The 17,301-nt window shown below is 40.4% G+C and overlaps 1 protein-coding gene across 1 annotated transcript in view; it reads right to left on the reverse strand.

The window, feature by feature from the left end:
- The window catches only part of LOC124120480 (D-beta-hydroxybutyrate dehydrogenase, mitochondrial-like), a 50,321-nt gene that overhangs the window by 6,506 nt on the left and 26,514 nt on the right, over positions 1-17,301 (reverse strand). Inside the window, exons 2-3 of the mRNA XM_046483316.2 lie at positions 14,832-15,044; positions 11,267-11,449 (exon numbers count right to left, since the gene is read on the reverse strand). Coding sequence (XP_046339272.1) covers positions 11,267-11,449; positions 14,832-15,044 — 396 coding nt within the window. The remainder of the gene's footprint in view (positions 1-11,266; positions 11,450-14,831; positions 15,045-17,301) is intronic.

The following is a 17,301-nucleotide window of genomic DNA, read 5'->3' on the forward strand; positions in this document are numbered from 1 at the left end:
TTGAACAAAGTTCATAATTCAGAATTTAATAAAAAGGCGTACAGTAACCACTCGTCGGCGCGCTCTTCATAAACTGGTATGTTATTCAAGGCGATGTAACGTTACGGTCCCGAGTGAATCTTTGAGGGAACCATGGTCTTCGGGGGCTACACTGCTTATCACTCAGTACGGATAAATCGACATGTAAGCGCTGGTCCTAATGACCTAGAGGTAAAAAATCAAGGTTGAATGTGAAGTCATTTCATCTAAGTCTCTTTGTGAAGGGCCACATATTTGCCTCCATGTCTCCGTTTTAACTATTCAGAATACATGTTCCCACGCAGGAATGCCGCGCGGCAGCTCCTACTGATCAACGCAATGGTTACAAAATGGGAACACACCGGCAAGCATACAATCTGTTCTAGTTATTGGTTATTGGTATGGCAGAATGGTGACATCAACCATTACCACAACTGAATACACAATGGCATTTAGAAAGTGGACATATGTAACAAATGTTATATTCAGGGTAACACTTTCTGAGTTAAGTACAGATTCTAGTACTTTCCTGGATTGAGTCCCATCCGGGATTCGAACCCACACTCCCAGAGTGACACCTAATCGCCAGCACAGTCAGCGATCTAACACACTAATAACCACCAATGCTTCCACAAAAATGTTTCACTGGATCTACATGATCGCGTGAATATACAAACACGGTGCTGCTACGAGTTGATTGGATAGTACTTTCTTCTTATGATATATTCAAGGTCAGTAGGTCACAAGTTTCCTTTAGTATGTAGTAAATGCCTCCCCGGTACAGCGAGAAGCTCTCTAGAGGGAGAAGGTCGGGAATTTGTTGTTGTAACTGTATACTAACAGTGGAATCGGGGAGATAATGAGACCCCGTTTGTGCCGAGGAATGTCAGACGTCGACAGGACTGCTGAAGGTTGTAGAAAACCATATGTCTAACAGTCTTATCTCATAATATCATGTCTCAAACAATCGTATCTCCTAACTTCACGTCCAAAACAGTCGTTTCTCATAACTTCACGTCTAAAACAGTCGCATCTCAAAACGTCATATCTCAAACACTCGTATCTCCTAACGTCATGTCTCAAACACTTGTGTCTCAAATGTCATATCTCAAACAGTCGTGTATCATAACATGTCCCAAACAGTCGTATCTCATAACTTCATATCTCAAACAGTCGTATCTTATAACGTCATGTCTAAAACAGTCGTGTATCATAACATCATGTCTCAAACAGTCGTATCTCAAAACGTCATATCTCAAATAGTCGCGTATCATAACATCATGTCTCAAACAGTCGTATCTCAAAACGTCATATTTCAAATAGTCGTGTATCATAACATCATGTCTAAAACAGTCGTATCTCAAAACCTCATATCTCAAACAGTCGTGTATCATAACATCATGTCTCACACAGTCGTGTCTCATAACTTCACGTCTAAAACAGTCGCATCTCAAAACGTCATATCTCAAAAACTCGTATCTCCTAACGTCATGTCTCAAACACTTGTATCTCACAGCGTCATGTCGTTGGTGGTGCGATCCCTGGAAGACTGGGGATGTCAAGGGACGAACGATGGAGGTTGGCTAGATTAACACACATTTATGAAAACATTTCTAAAAAATAAGTAACTTTTTTTTTCAAAAGAACCTTTCCTCTTCTGCTGTTTTCATATTAAGGAAACTAGACTTGTTTTAGTTTGATCTAGACTTGCCTAGGCGATAATATCCACGGTCATGGCGCAGGACTAGAGGGTTGCATATTGTTTGAGCAGCACTTCATACACGACTGTATAGGGTCTTCGTTTTCACCAGTGCGGCTTGTTTGCTTTGTCTGCTAGGTTAGTTAAACTGTGATTTCCAACATTATCATATAGCTAACTATTAGAGGGGTTATGGAACAGCCTCGTGGTAAAGGCGATGACTCATCACAAAACGCTGACAACCCGGGTTCGATGTCCCACACGGGTACACGTAAAGCCCATACTTTGTATCTCTGTGGCCAAAAGCGGGGTAAAACACAAACTCATCACTATAATTGAACGACTGACCCATTTCAGAAATCAGGGTCTCAGTATTACAGGGATATATGATATATTTCAGGGGTATGATACTAGTATACGATATATTTCAAGAACATGATAACTGTTAGGAGAATCTACAGACAAACAAAAAGGGCGATATTATTCCTTACCCATGCTCCATTTATCCGGACATATGGGACTGTCTGGATTAACGAGTTTTACTGTACATGTATAAACTTGTGCATCTGATCTGCAGACAGTTTTTACTGTACATGTTTAAACTTGTGCATCTGATCTGCAGACACTTTTTACTATACATGTATGAACCTGTGCATCTGATCTGCAGACAGGTTTTACTGTACATGTATAAACTTGTGCATCTGATCTGCAGACAGGTTTTACTGTACATGTTTAAACTTGTGCATCTGATCTGCAGACAGTTTTTACTGTACATGTATGAACCTGTGCATCTGATCTGCAGACAGTTTTTACTGTACATGTATGAACCTGTGCATCTGATCTGCAGACAGTTTTTACTGTACATGTATGAACCTGTGCATCTGATCTGCAGACAGTTTTTACTGTACATGTATAAACTTGTGCATCTGATCTGCAGACAGTTTTTACTGTACATGTTTAAACTTGTGCATCTGATCTGCAGACAGTTTTACTGTACATGTATAAACTTGTGCATCTGATCTGCAGACAGGTTTTACTGTACATGTTTAAACTTGTGCATCTGATCTGCAGACAGTTTTACTGTACATGTTTAAACTTGTGCATCTGATCTGCAGACAGTTTTACTGTACATGTTTAAACTTGTGCATCTGATCTGCAGACAGTTTTTACTGTACATGTTTAAACTTGTGCATCTGATCTGCAGACAGTTTTTACTGTACATGTATAAACTTGTGCATCTCATCTGCAGACAGTTTTACTGTACATGTATAAAGTTGCAGACAGTTTTGCAGTATTATGCAACAACAATGGACGTAGGGCGTGCTTGGCGCCACATGAACGGTTGAAAATATAGCACAAGCAATAACGTTCAGGTTCTATTGACTGAACCCTTCACATGCTCGGTGTATGGTACTTGAAGTATTATGTATACTCGACGCTGACATTCTCAATACTTGTCTAGCACGTCAAGTGTGTGGGTTTACGTATAGAAAACACTGTTCACAGAACACGTCCAGCTACATGCTAGGTGTCCTCGCGCAGTCCCAGCACTATAATTAATGCACTAGTGGAAAAGAAACTTTATAGAAAACCAGACTCCTACACATATCTAGTTTTTTGTGTGAAGATTTTTTTCGTCATGATTTGTCGTGATTTCAGCGCTTGCATCGAGCTTTTCAATTCTTGATGTTTATGATGACTGCAGATGTCAAGTCCCGTGCGTGGGCATATAATGAGAAGGGATACGCGGCATGCCCTTGTCGTTGGATGAGTCCAACTGGGGGCTCTTGGCCCACGCTTTCCTGTTTGACGAACATGGTTGTGTTTCAGCAACACTACACCGTGTGCATACTAGAACCAGTGCAACAAGTGTATCATGTTCCTACAAATGTCAAATGACTATCATTGACTCTTTAATGGGAATGTATTATAAAACTCACAAGTTATGAAATTTGTAAACGTGTTGCAATGTCTGAAAATTGGTTAATATCATGGATGACTATTTTGGTAATTTGTACAACTGTATTGCGGGACTACTACAACATAGGTACAACTACAGCGAGACTACTACAATACAGGTACAACTACAGCGAGACTACTACAATACAGGTACAACTACAGTAAGACTACTACAATACAGGTACAACTACAGCGAGACTACTACAATACAGGTACAACTACAGCGAGACTACTACAATAAAGGTACAACTACAGCGAGACTACTACAATAAAGGTACAACTACAGCGAGACTACTACAACATAGGTACAACTACAGCGAGACTACTACAATACAGGTACAACTACAGCGAGACTACTACAACACAGGTACAACTACAGCGAGACTACTACAATACAGGTACAACTACAGCGAGACTACCACAATACAGGTACTACTACAGCGAGACTACACAATACAGGTACAACTACAAGGAGACTGCTACAACATAAGTACAACTACAGCGAGACTACTACAATACAGGTACAACTACAGCGAGACTACACAATACAGGTACAACTACAAGGAGACTGCTACAACATAAGTACAACTACAGCGAGACTACTACAACATAGGTACAACTACAGCGTGACAACAACAATAAAGGTACAACTACAGCGAGACTACTACAATACAGGTACAACTACTACAACATAGGTACAACTACAGCGAGACAACAACAATAAAGGTACAACTACAGCGTGACTACTACAATACAGGTACAACTACAGCGAGACTACTACAATACAGGTACAACTACAGCGAGACAGCTGCAATATAGGTCAACTGTCAACTACTTTTAGTTCTTATACATATTGTTTCAATATCTCCAAACATACTGCCCTAATATATTCGTCACCACTCGCTCCTATCACCTGCGAGAGGACATTCGGCTTGTCTCGGAATGAAACGAGTAGTCACGAATGTCCAGAGTCGTGTATATGTAACCACGGCAACTGAGCAAAATAAAATGTTATACCCTACATTTATCCCATGTTTAAATGTTAGAGAGGCATTCAACATTCCACATGCCAACACCTCCTCTGTGTGTATGTGCTTTACAAATAATACCCTCCACATTTACCACACAACAGACGTATTGGAACTCCATGGACAGAAGGGGAACAAAGTTCAACATGCTTATCGAAGAGGCAATGTAAACGGGTATCAAGGAGGCACACTGGCTGGTGAATATGAATGATATACTGCAATGGCAAAATAGACCCAGGAATGACCAGGCTGGGTGTTGTCACAAACTGCCGGGCATAAGAAAGTATACACTTGAAACGGTATCAAAACGTGACTAGGCTGAAATCAGTCCCCGAAACACTGCAAACTTAAGGTCCAAAACACAACTATGTTAGTCTAGTCTTTCGCGTTATGCTAGCTTAAAAAAAGTCAGCCTGTCTGTGCGTTAAAAACCCACGCTACAGCTATACCTCCTTGTCTGATGCCAACACAAGCGCGCTGAAATATCAAGGCTGTGAATTTGTGTGTCAGGTTCTGACCGACCGCTTGTGTCGGTATTTCTTACAAAATTCATTCTTCGCTAGGTGAAGAAAATAGCGTCAGAAATACTTCCTATTTTAAAAACGCTATCAATATTTAACGAACGTTGTGATTACATCACTCTCGAAAAGACACACATCATCCAAGCAAAACAAGAACTAACGAAGATCTAATCATACAGCTTTGAATAATGGATGGTAAACTGGTGAGAACGTGTTGCCTCTACGCTGAGCCTGTCTCCCTTTCAAGCACGTTTTTCTATTGGCCATAAGTAGACCATACTATCATAAAATACTCTGTATACCAGACTTCCGTGATTATGGAATCCCATTTAGCCAATTGTTTGTTATAATAAGTCGTTTCCTCCCGCCTGCAGGGGCCTGGTGGTCTATCTACTAGCTTCAGTTACAATAACACTTTGTTGCTGCACGCGTGTTCGGCCGAGTAAAGAATGAAGTTACACTAGACACTGCTGTATGACGCTCAGCTTCTGATCTCCAGCACGCCTAGCTTGTCAATCAGCCGGAAACTGTTCCTGTTAGCATTGTGAAAAATAACTACCAAAAAAAAATAATACTGTCGGAAATGCTGGGAAATTGATATTTTGCCGTGAAATATTAATAAAACAGATTATAAAGATGTTTTATTAAACTACCTCATTATAAAGGTTCGCTCAAGGTAGAGTTTGAATAATTTAAATATGTCCATATGCAATTTTACAGGGTAATTTCATCCCAAATAGACATTATATTATTTTTACCGTGTCCAATGAAGGAAATCAGAAACATACTATGTTGTATGATGCAAATATGTTTTGTATCCCATAATTAAAATTTGAGAACCTAATGGTATATTAATGCCTGTTAATACGAATGTTGCGATGGAATTGGTATAACATGATGATATTTAGGTATTTGTGTTTAATTACATCAGGTAATATTTGAATACAACTCCCATGATGCATATAGCATTGCACGTGTAGAGCGCAATCATGGTTCATGACTCAGAGTCGAAAGTGGCAAACATTTACAAGTATTTTGTAAAGGAGAGAGACGGGTAAACCCCTGATTAGTGTTGATGGGTGTACTGCCGAGCATACCAAGCACTTGGAATCTCACACCAACAAGTCTATGTTTTGATAAATAAATAAAAGATGGTAGGGTCCGTATCAAAAGTTTCATCTGGTAGAAAAAGAAAAACGTGATAGTTTTGATAAGGGATTGATAAGACGCACGGTCTACAGTTGTGCGAGCAGAGGGTTCCTCCGACATGTAAACGGATTCCATATGAAATTAGAGAAACGTTTCACGTACTACGCACATCATAGCTCAACATGAGATTGGATTCTATAACACCGCACGCGTGGACGACAAGGGGGTGTTCAGGGAAAAGTATTCAAGATTACAAGATTCCTTTTTTCAGTATTGGAGGCTTCGTGGCCAAGAGTACAATATATTTATATCCAATTTACTTGTGGATCTCACACAATTCATAATTATACAATTATTCCATGACATGTGACGTAATACATAATACATAATTATGTTGGTTTTTTTTGTTTTTTTCCCATATTTCTCTATAAGTATTCTATAATATCCATGAGTTCAAATTATCTGTGTACTATTCATGACTATCGCGTCCAAGATTATTGCACTTATATAGCGACGTGCATGCGCGTGTATGTGTGTGTGGCTGCTTGTACTAGTCCGGACTGATGCCTATTTATAGTGCTAGCACACTGAGATACCATGCCGCAGTTTAACATGAATACTCCACTCAGACAAAGTAAACTGACTCCGAGCCGACCATTCCTTGTTTTAGGCCCTTAATGACGAGCGCCAGACAGGGTAACAACAAGTACCATCTTTTAACGTCTTTTGGTATGACCCGGCTGGGGATCGAACCCCGGACCTTCCGCCTCTCCGGGCGGACGCTCTACCACTAGACCACGGGTCAACAAGAATCATTCTACTGATTACATGGGGGTACCGTCAGATAGGCCTAACGCACCCATGGTACCGTCATGAGAAGGTAAACGTCTTTGTATTGCAGGCTGGAACCCGTGAGAAAGGCCTCATTGACGAGTGTGACTCAGTCTTTGAGACTAAACAGGCTGCGGCGATTATCATCAGGAAATGAATGGGGATGTTATAAGAGCGGATGGAACACCAGCTTCTCTCTAATCTGCATAACCCCAGTGTTATTGTCCTTGATGACGCCAGTTATCACAACGTGCGAGAACGGTACAGGCACGCCAGCCATGAGCACTTTGTTTGCACGCAGTTACCTAACTTCTTGTAATGACGCATGTTAACCATCTGATACCAAGATACAGGTTAGGGAAAAGATCCGACTGAACAATACTGCCTTTCAATACAGGGTAGACAAACTAGTAGAGCATCATGGCCACGTCGTCCTACGTTCGCCCGTCAGACACCGTGAGCTCAATCCGATAGCTCATCTGGGCCAACTGCAAAGGGGTTATAGCTAAGAATAACACAACCTTCAAGCTGAAGGATGTGAAAACCCTCATTATACTTCTTTTGCAAGAATTACTCCTAAGTTTGGCAAAAGGTTGAAGATCCTTGACACTGAACATCAGTACCGCAAATGTGATGGTGTTTATACCAGCCTCGTCGCCCCAGTCATCATCTCTTTGGATTGCACTACGACCGAGCTACATTCTTCCTCTGACGAATCAGATATTGAGCTGTAGTGATAATTGTGTGATTGAAAGGAACTTTGTCCGTTCAGTTCCGCCCAAAGGAAACCGTTTGCTCTGGCGTCAGTATTAAAAGTACAATGTATATTTCAAGACGTGTTATGCTAATTTTATGCTATCTGATTTTCTACATATCACATAGGAGCAGTTAATATTTTGAACTGAAACTATATTGCTTATTTCAAATGAAATCTCACATTACTCATTCAACCAGTAACTGAATATTCCAAGAACAATACGTTATCCTATCATTAAGATAAAGTACAATTTTCTATTGGCGTAGACCAATTTTCAAGGGCTACAGTGTTTACACTTTCAAATCATAACTTCATATTTTCTATCTTCACTCCCATTCACCCCTCACGTGAAAAATTTGCATTTGATGTTTTGAGAGTCTCCCCAATGCATCGACTGTTGTGGTTATATCTGGGTCATCTGTGCACGTGTCAGGTGTCAGGACACCGGAGTGTTGCTGTCACCGGTAATTAAAGTCTATTTCATACACCCTGGTACACCACTGTTTTTGTTCTAAGTTTATCGCACTTTTACCTGTAAATATGTATTTATGACAAAATTATACACATGATGTTCGAGAAAACATTGTATGGACAAGCGACAATGTTCCAGTAGCCATTGTATAAAATAACAATAATGTTCTTTTTCCAAAAGCAGAACATGAAGAACCCATATATTCCCCAACAGTAATTAAACGAACTAGGAAGTAGTTTCCGGTGTTACCATATGGCCAATCCATCTTATATCATATAGACTGTCTGGTCTAGACTCCATTATTTACAGACCGCCATCATATAGCTGGGGTATTGCTTAATGCGGCGTTAAACAACAAACAAACAAATAATATCTTATAACAAAACAAATAAATTGTTTTGGAGACATGATTATCAAAAGCAATAAACTTTACACTCAAATATTGTATATACACATCAGTTACGACATATACAAAAATAAAACGTCAGCATCAAAGAACGAGCAGGCTCGATTATCCAACGAAGCATACCGGGCGCCAAAGGCGTAATAGCGGTGAAAAATACATGAATGGATCACTCAAAATCAGTGACGACACCAGGTGCTCACGAAAATGGTAAGAATGTCCTAACCTTACCGGAAGCACTCGCCACTCACACAATTTGCACAAATAAGCATGTGTTTGTTGCCTGACACCACGTGACACCATGTGACGGTGTCACATGACAATCAAGTGATGGACCAGGAATACATTCACACGGTAACCCATTTACTGACTTTGTTTGAACACAAAAAAACACACTTTTACCCTGTCAACATGTAACCAGTTATGAAGCATTTGGCACTGATAAATCCCACACTGCTTACATTCAACAGACGAAATATTCCGGCTAGTTCCCTTGCTAATATATTCCGTGATAAATACCGGTAACTATGTGTCGTAATCAGTGTTCTGATGACTGCCAGCTTCTCGAGAGCATCATAAAACTAGGATATCCTTATCTCAAACCGCTAAATCATAATATTTCTATCTCAAACGGTAAAATCATATTAATTTCTCTATCTCAAACCGTAAAACCTGCAGAGACGATAAGATTTCTGCAAAGGCAAGCCTGATAATACAACACTGTCGACTGTGAAATGTTTGCATGAAGAATATCTTCCTAGATAATGGAATCATTGACATATCTTTGTAAAGGGTAATTATGATAATGGGAGTGAGTGAGTGTAGGGTTTTACGCTGCTTTTAGCAAAATTCCTGCAATATCACGGCGGGGGACACCAGAAATGAGCTTCACACATTGTACCCACGTGGGGAATCTAACTCGGGCCTTCAGCGTGACGAGCGGACGCTTTAACCACTAGGCTACCCCGCCGCCCCTTAGATAACGGAATGAATTATTCAGTAACTGTAGTTCGTTTTAGGAGGGGCATTTCTCTCAAGGCAAATTGTTTCTTAAAATTCTTTTAGTTAATGCACTTTAATTAAAGAATTAATGGTATTTAAAACACACCAGGTATCATTTTTCATTCTTTCTGAATGCCCTATTTATTAGAACATTCATGAGACATTCGTGTTGAGTGAACTTTAAGGGGCTAAAACAAGGACTGGTCGGCTTGGAGTCAGTTTACTGTGTCTGAGTGGGGTTCTTGTTAAACTGCGGCATGGAATCTCAGTGTGCTAGCACTATAGTTGCAATATTAGTCCGGACAAGTACAAGCAGCCACACACACACGTACATGCACGTCGCTATATAAGTGCAATAATCTTGGACGCGACATTAAACCCCATTTCACTTCACCTCACCTGAACTTGACACATGTAAACTCAAACTTACAATTACAATACCGGTTACTAATGCGCGAAACAACTGGATACACCGAAAGTCCATGAAATACTCCGAATGGAGTGTTTTTGTGTTATAAGTGTTGGCGGCTTTGAAAATCCGAGATTGATGAACCTCTACGTTCAAGAGACAGCGTATGACGGTCTGCCAACAACGCGGCATGCGCGTGAGATCAAATTAACATCTGGCAGGTGCATGATCTTAGTTTTACACTTTTTACTTTAAAGCAATTACTCAACTTCTCATCAAAGACCCATCTGAATATCACACTGTGCAACAAGCACAACAAACCGAGAAAAACACACCTTCCAAAGTGCTTTCTGACAGCTAAATTCAAACTTTATAAGTAAGAAGGTGACTCAGAACCTTGCCTCTCCATATATTCCAAAAACGAACCAGTGGTTAAAACGTTTGCTCGTCACGCCGAAGCCCCGGTTCGATTCCCGACATGGGTACAATGCATGAAGGCCATTTCTAGTGTCCCCCCGCCGTGATATTGCTGGAATATTGCTAAAAGCGGCGTAAAACCATACTCATTCACTCACTATTGCAATTTTCACATGTCGGTTTTAATACACGCCATAAGGTGAACGAACACCACGTTTCCCTAGACTCTCTATAAGTATATACTATTAAAAAAATGTTTCTTCGATGGTTATGTATTTGAGCGGGTATCATAGTAGTGTATTGGTCTTTAAGCTTGCAGTGTTTCGGCAACTGTTTTCAGACTAATACGGCTTTGATAACGTTTGTATTTGTTTGGTCAATTTCCATGTGTATACGTCTTATACGCAGTTTGTGTATTTTATGTAACAACTATTTTGCATCTAAATATTCACTTTCTGTGATATACACAGTATAAGTAACCAATTTATTGGAATATGAAAAATAATATTTCAAAGAAGCTGCTGCACCAGTTGCTGGGGGTATCGTGCGTAATTAATACCACGGTTATAGTCTGTATCAATATTTGTCTTAAATCACTTACCTGCCAAACTGGCCACATTAATCACTCGTCCCTTAGACGGACGTATTAAAGGTAGAAATGCTTTGGTGACTCTCACGACGCCAAACACATTGACGTCCATGACCCGCTGAAACTGGTCCACGGAACACCACTCTATCTCCGTAAACACGGCGATGCCAGCGTTATTCACCAGGGCCCACAGCACTGAAACCAGATTTGTCGAAACAATGTGTTACAATTTCCTGCACAAAGTAGAAAGTGGGGCAGGTTCGTCAGCTATTCCCTTACACTAGGCCAAAGAACCAATGTGTTTGCAAAATATGTTTCAATGCCCGATAACTCTGTGTTCATGCACAATATCTGATCATAGATTAATAGTAATATGGTTCAAAATAACAGGAGATTAATGGTCAGTATATATAACCCAGGCCTACCAAAGAAATCCAACAGAGAACTACCAGACTATGGAATATGCACACACTAGAAACAGTTTCAGAAGTTACAAAAACACACGCAATCGCCTAATCTCGTCGTGTTATGCGCCTGTTATACCTTAATTAACCCGTGAAGATCCGGGGTAGAATAGGTCTTCGCTAACCCATGCTTGCCGTAACTATGATTGTCGTTAGAGGCGACTAACGGGATCGGGTGATAAGGCTCGCTGACTTGGTTGATGAATGTCATCGTATCCTAAATGCACGGATCGAAGGTCATGATGTCAATCACATGATTGTCTGGTCCAGACTCGATTATTTACAGACCGTCGTCAAACAGCTGGAATATTCCTCAGTGCGGCGTTAAACAACACACAAACAAATTATACCTTAATTACAGTTGTTTACTTCTCTGAGTATCAATAACCAGGAGTGATAAAAACATTTCAGAGCCCGACATACTATTCTATGTCACATCGTGAGTATACAAACATACAATCTTACAGTAGTGTTTCATCGGATCATTTATGCTTGACGTCGATAACACTATTTTAGACCACGTGTTTTCCATTCTTTTTAACAACGTGGTCTTTTAAACAGGAAATATCGCAGTAATGTACGTCCTGCGAACACAATCTGAAACATTTCAAACAATTGGTCTAGGTCTGGAGTCTCGCGGAACTGGAATCATGAACGCATAGCTTCATTAGCGCATAAACTTCGGTTGTTTTGGCCTGGTAGTAACATACTCGTCTTATTATTGTGTAACGACTGCTGGAATGGGTTCGTTGGCAATGCCGGATCGCTCGGTTTTCGGCGTTGTTTATTTTGGCTCGTTATATTTAGCTCTTACCGATATTATCATGACTGTACGCAATTTTTGAAGAACGAGCTAAACATCCACCAATAGTGTTTTTTGTGTTAAAAGTTCTGATTAGGTCAACGTTGAATAGAATATGCAGTTTCCGAGTGCACAGGGTAACGCTAGAGCAGGATACACGTGACCACCTTCAGCATTAGATGGGACGATAGCGCATGTTCCAAATGTATACAAAGTTGAAAGCATCATGTTACATTTTATATAGGCTTGTAAAAGTTTGATTAGACCAACGTATACACAAGTATTCCTTGAAGCAAGGTCTATATGTCTTGAGGCACGATCTGTGTGGTCGTCACTTGAAGCATGTTTATGTGTGGTTTTGTAGACAGTGCCGCGGGGCACTGTAGCTCACCTGACGCACGGAGACATAATTGTATGACACTTCCACCCAATTATGGAAGAAACATCTTTACTTAGTTAAAGAAAAGTTGTTACAAAGATTCTAGGAAAAAGAAAAAAGGTTATATAGTGATGCCTAGAACAAACTTGGATATTATTGTCAGTTGTGTCCGTTGATTTCACTGCTGACGTGTATACGCTGAATAATTGTAAAAAATTGTTTCATCCAGTGTTCCCGGTGTAATTCCTGCATTACATTGGAACAAAGCTAAAGCACAGGGTTGCTTAAGAATATGATATTTTAACGTGTTGTACATTTAAAATACAGTACACTACGTTTATAACGAACACGCTCATAATGAACTGGCCGATACAATGAACTTCTGTTTTAGTCCTGGCCATTTGTTGTGTACATGCTGTATATATGCTTATAACGAACTACGGTTATTACGAACTTAAATTAGTGGTACAATAGAATCGTATTTTATCTTTGTCTTCGTAAGGAGGAACCTGCATGCCAAATTTCAGCTTCATCGGGGAAGCAGTATCAGAGGAGAAATATTTGAGGGCAACGTAAAGGTGTAAATGTCTATCGACTGCAGGGGCGGCCGGGTAGCCTAGTGGTTAGAGCGTTCGCTCGTCACGCCGAAGACCCGGGTTCGATTCCCGACATGGGAACAATGTGTGAAGCCCATTTCTGGTGTCCCCCGCCGTGATATTGCTGGAATATTGCTAAAAGCGGCGTAAAACCATACTCACTCACTCACTCACTAACGACTGCAACGGTCAGTATCGGGTTTCTGGGGTCAGAGTCATGTACCATTTAAGTGAACCGTCACAAGAAAGATATCTACTAAGTAATACAGGTCACATGCCCCTGCTTCTAGGGCCACAGCAATGGCTGTTTTGGCTTTGGCCGCTCAAAGGGTAGCTTGCACACTAGTCAAAATACGCCATATGCTGGCCCACCTTCCATGGAGGTTTGGGCCTGCTTGAACTTGTGTTGCTATATTCTACTATTTAAAAGGGTTTCGGAGACTTTGCCAGGACAATCCTACATACAGCTTCTCCTAATGGGGGTATAATCATTATTTTTCGACGTCAAGTTTAGTTTCCATGGCAACCACATGCAATTTTTTTTAACTTTTTGCCATTGAATCCAAATGGATGCAGATAATTTGATGAAATATGGTGGCAGGTAAGTGTGCTATGGAGTCTACGGTATGTTTTTTTCCAGTTTTGCACCTACATTGATTTTTATAACCCATGATATCATTTTCACTTTTGATATACCAACTATTTTTAAAAGCCAATGATGGGTTTTAAATAAGATCGGATTGGTTGTTTGTGAGCACCTAAACTAAGATTATTCTTGCAAACTTCATCCTCATAGGCCTTGAAAATTTAGAGGACGCGAGAAAATATAGCAGCGGGATACAAAATAATTATATTATGCCAAAAAATCATTATATATGATTCCAGTAATGGTAAAAAATGACACTTTGAATATGGTCGCCATGACGGCCCTGTTTCAAACGTGATCGCGGTTTCTGTGAGCATGTATTAGACGCATCATAGCTTAGAATCATTCATTCACACTTTCAGCTCCATGTGACTTGTAGTTTCTGAGTAGATGCTGACAAGTTAATGACTTTCAGTCACGTGAGCTACAAATGATACACAGGTTTTATAGCAAAGAATAGTCTGTCATACAGACCCTGACACAAATATATTCAATACAGCCCATGTAAGTCTATAATATTTGGCAAGTCTGGATTACTGCAATGTCTGAAAATGGAGAAAGTCTCTTGGCTCCTTTTTATTATATTTCATAACTACAATTTAACAACTGTATTTTTGCAGTAAAATATGTTCATTTCAAAGACAAGATGTTAGTTTAAGCAATGTATACAGTTCCCATTAATGTTCTTACCATTTTCCTTAAGGTTTTCTTTGACGTATTTCAGGGCGCCGCGCACCTGCCAGTCGTCAGTGACGTCAACCTTGACGATGTGTAGTTTGTCCGACGTGTCCTCGTTCAACTGCCGTGCACCCTCCCTGTCGGGCATCAGGCACCCCGCGAACACAGTGAAGCCCAGTTTGTCTAGCCTGACTGCTAGGTTGTAGCCGAACCCACTGTCACATCCTGGAAGAGGAAGGGAGAGGTTCTAATCTAAAGAACAAATACTGCCCTTTTATAATAACGCCAGTTACAAGTGATTTCTCATCACGGTATGCAAATAATGGACCTGTATTGAGTGATTGTGTAACTTGGAAACCTAGCATCGTGTCGTTGTAATTTTAGTGGTGAATTTGGTACATTGGTATGTCATTGCAATCGACGTATTTGTGAAAAAGTGAATAAGTTTGTTTTAACGCAGCTGTGGACGGTAATTCAATTAAATCACGGTGTGTCACCTTGGCTTGAGAGGAAAGCCTGGCTGTTGCTTTAAAGAACATCTGGCACTCGTGATTATATTTCTACAAGGAATAGCTTGTTAGCAATTGTGGTTGTATCTCTACAATGACCCTTCAGCATCTGTGACTGTCTTGTTACAATGAAGAGATATCAATTGTGGGTATATTTCTACAATGACCCTTCAGCATCTGTGACTGTCTTGTTACAATGAAGAGATAGCAATTGTGGGTATATTTCTACAATGGCCCTACAGCAACTGTGATTGCAGTTGCTGATATGGTCTGAGATGGCTGATTTACTGTCTGATTTGATGGTTGACGTTTTGTTCTCTTGATTCTGGTGTTGATGGGGCGGGATGTTTTCACCAACGTAGGATTTCCACAGTTACAGTCAATTTTATAAACTACTCCTTTAGCAAATACCTTATCAGCAACTGCCCTAATCACATCAACCGGGAAGACGTCCAAATCCTCCCTAACAACCTCCATGACTTCACTAAAAGAAAACTTACAGAAGCAGTCCACATTCGCCACCTCAAACTGCCAATCAACAGAGATCAAGGCTATTTCATCCCATCCGCCTACTATGAACTCATAAAGCAATAAGCACCCCACCTATGTACACTTGATCCTGTTCCATTAGGTTCCTGTGTTATTGGCTTCCTCATCACGTGTTCTCTGTCCATCATGGTGTTACAGTTTTATCCTTCTGTTGTCATTGTTTAACCTACTCACGTTAATCTCTCTGATGTAAGCAGTTGTTGTTACTGTTAATCCTCCACCAACTATATATATTCTGTACCATGCCCATTATTTAGCCCCACTCTTGGGTTGCACAAACCACTTTCGCCCCTTTCGGAAACACATAAAATGGCCTGGCCGGGCCCGTGTGCGAAATACGCATCAGTCGGAAAGCGCACGTTAAATCTCCAATGTAAGTAAGTAAGTAAGTCATTATTAGTCTTGCTTGACAACGGTATAAAGATCTATACCCAAACGTCGCCGTTACAGTATTAAAGAAGTAAAGTTTTGCCATCCGTCAACTTCTAAGTCATGCCTATCAAACAATTCAATTCTGGGTCAATTTCTATAAATGAATGTTTTGTTACAAAGAAAAGTTAGCAATTGTAGGTGTATTTTTTGCCGGTGTATGACCAGGTCGCACCTGTGTTTATATTTAAGTATAAACAGCTAAGACCCGGGATGTAATAAATACGAAGCATCCAGTAACGGTTAGTAATAAAACTCGCTCCCGGTGATCTTCGATTCATGACGAAATTCGAACATGAAACTGAATTTGATCTTAATAATAATGAGCAGACATTTATTTCGGTGTTGCGGTAACCACAACAATTGCCCTGGCTCCCACTTTGCTACTTGAAGATGAAACTGTTTTAATTAGATATGACATGTTTTCATGCCCCGCTCCACAGGAGCACTTAGTTGGAGGAAACATGAATCACATTAGAAAGAAACACTTAATTCCTGTGACTGCTTGACAGAGGAATATTGTTTTGCGTCACCTTCAACAGACATTCGCCTGGTCTGCAGGTGCTAGGATGTGATACTGTCGTCTCGAAATAACTGACGCCCTAACATTGATGTCTAACATTAAGAATACAGTGTCATATGACTGAGGTTTGCGAATGCCACATACCCTTTTTCTACTCTTTCGAAGATTGCTATGTTCTATTTGTAATTCTTCCTTGAAACATATGTAGGCTTAATATCAAATATCTCTTTTTAAACAGATGTACGTCATTTGCGATGTGTTTTATGAATGGAGAGGTCGAGAATAGCCACACGTGGGGACTTGAAGGGTTTGCTGACTGAAGGTGTATTGCTCATTCCAAGGGATGCTAAGGTAGCCCAGTGGTTGAAACGCTCGCTCGTCGTACCCGGGTTTGTTTCCCAACCTGGTGACTCAGTATGATTGAGTGTGGTACTGGTTATTGCTGGATGGGGTTAAAGTACACCCACTCACT

This window comes from Haliotis rufescens, unplaced genomic scaffold, assembly GCF_023055435.1.
Source record: "Haliotis rufescens isolate VD_foot unplaced genomic scaffold, xgHalRufe1.0.p SCAF_11, whole genome shotgun sequence".
Lineage (NCBI taxonomy): Eukaryota > Metazoa > Mollusca > Gastropoda > Lepetellida > Haliotidae > Haliotis > Haliotis rufescens.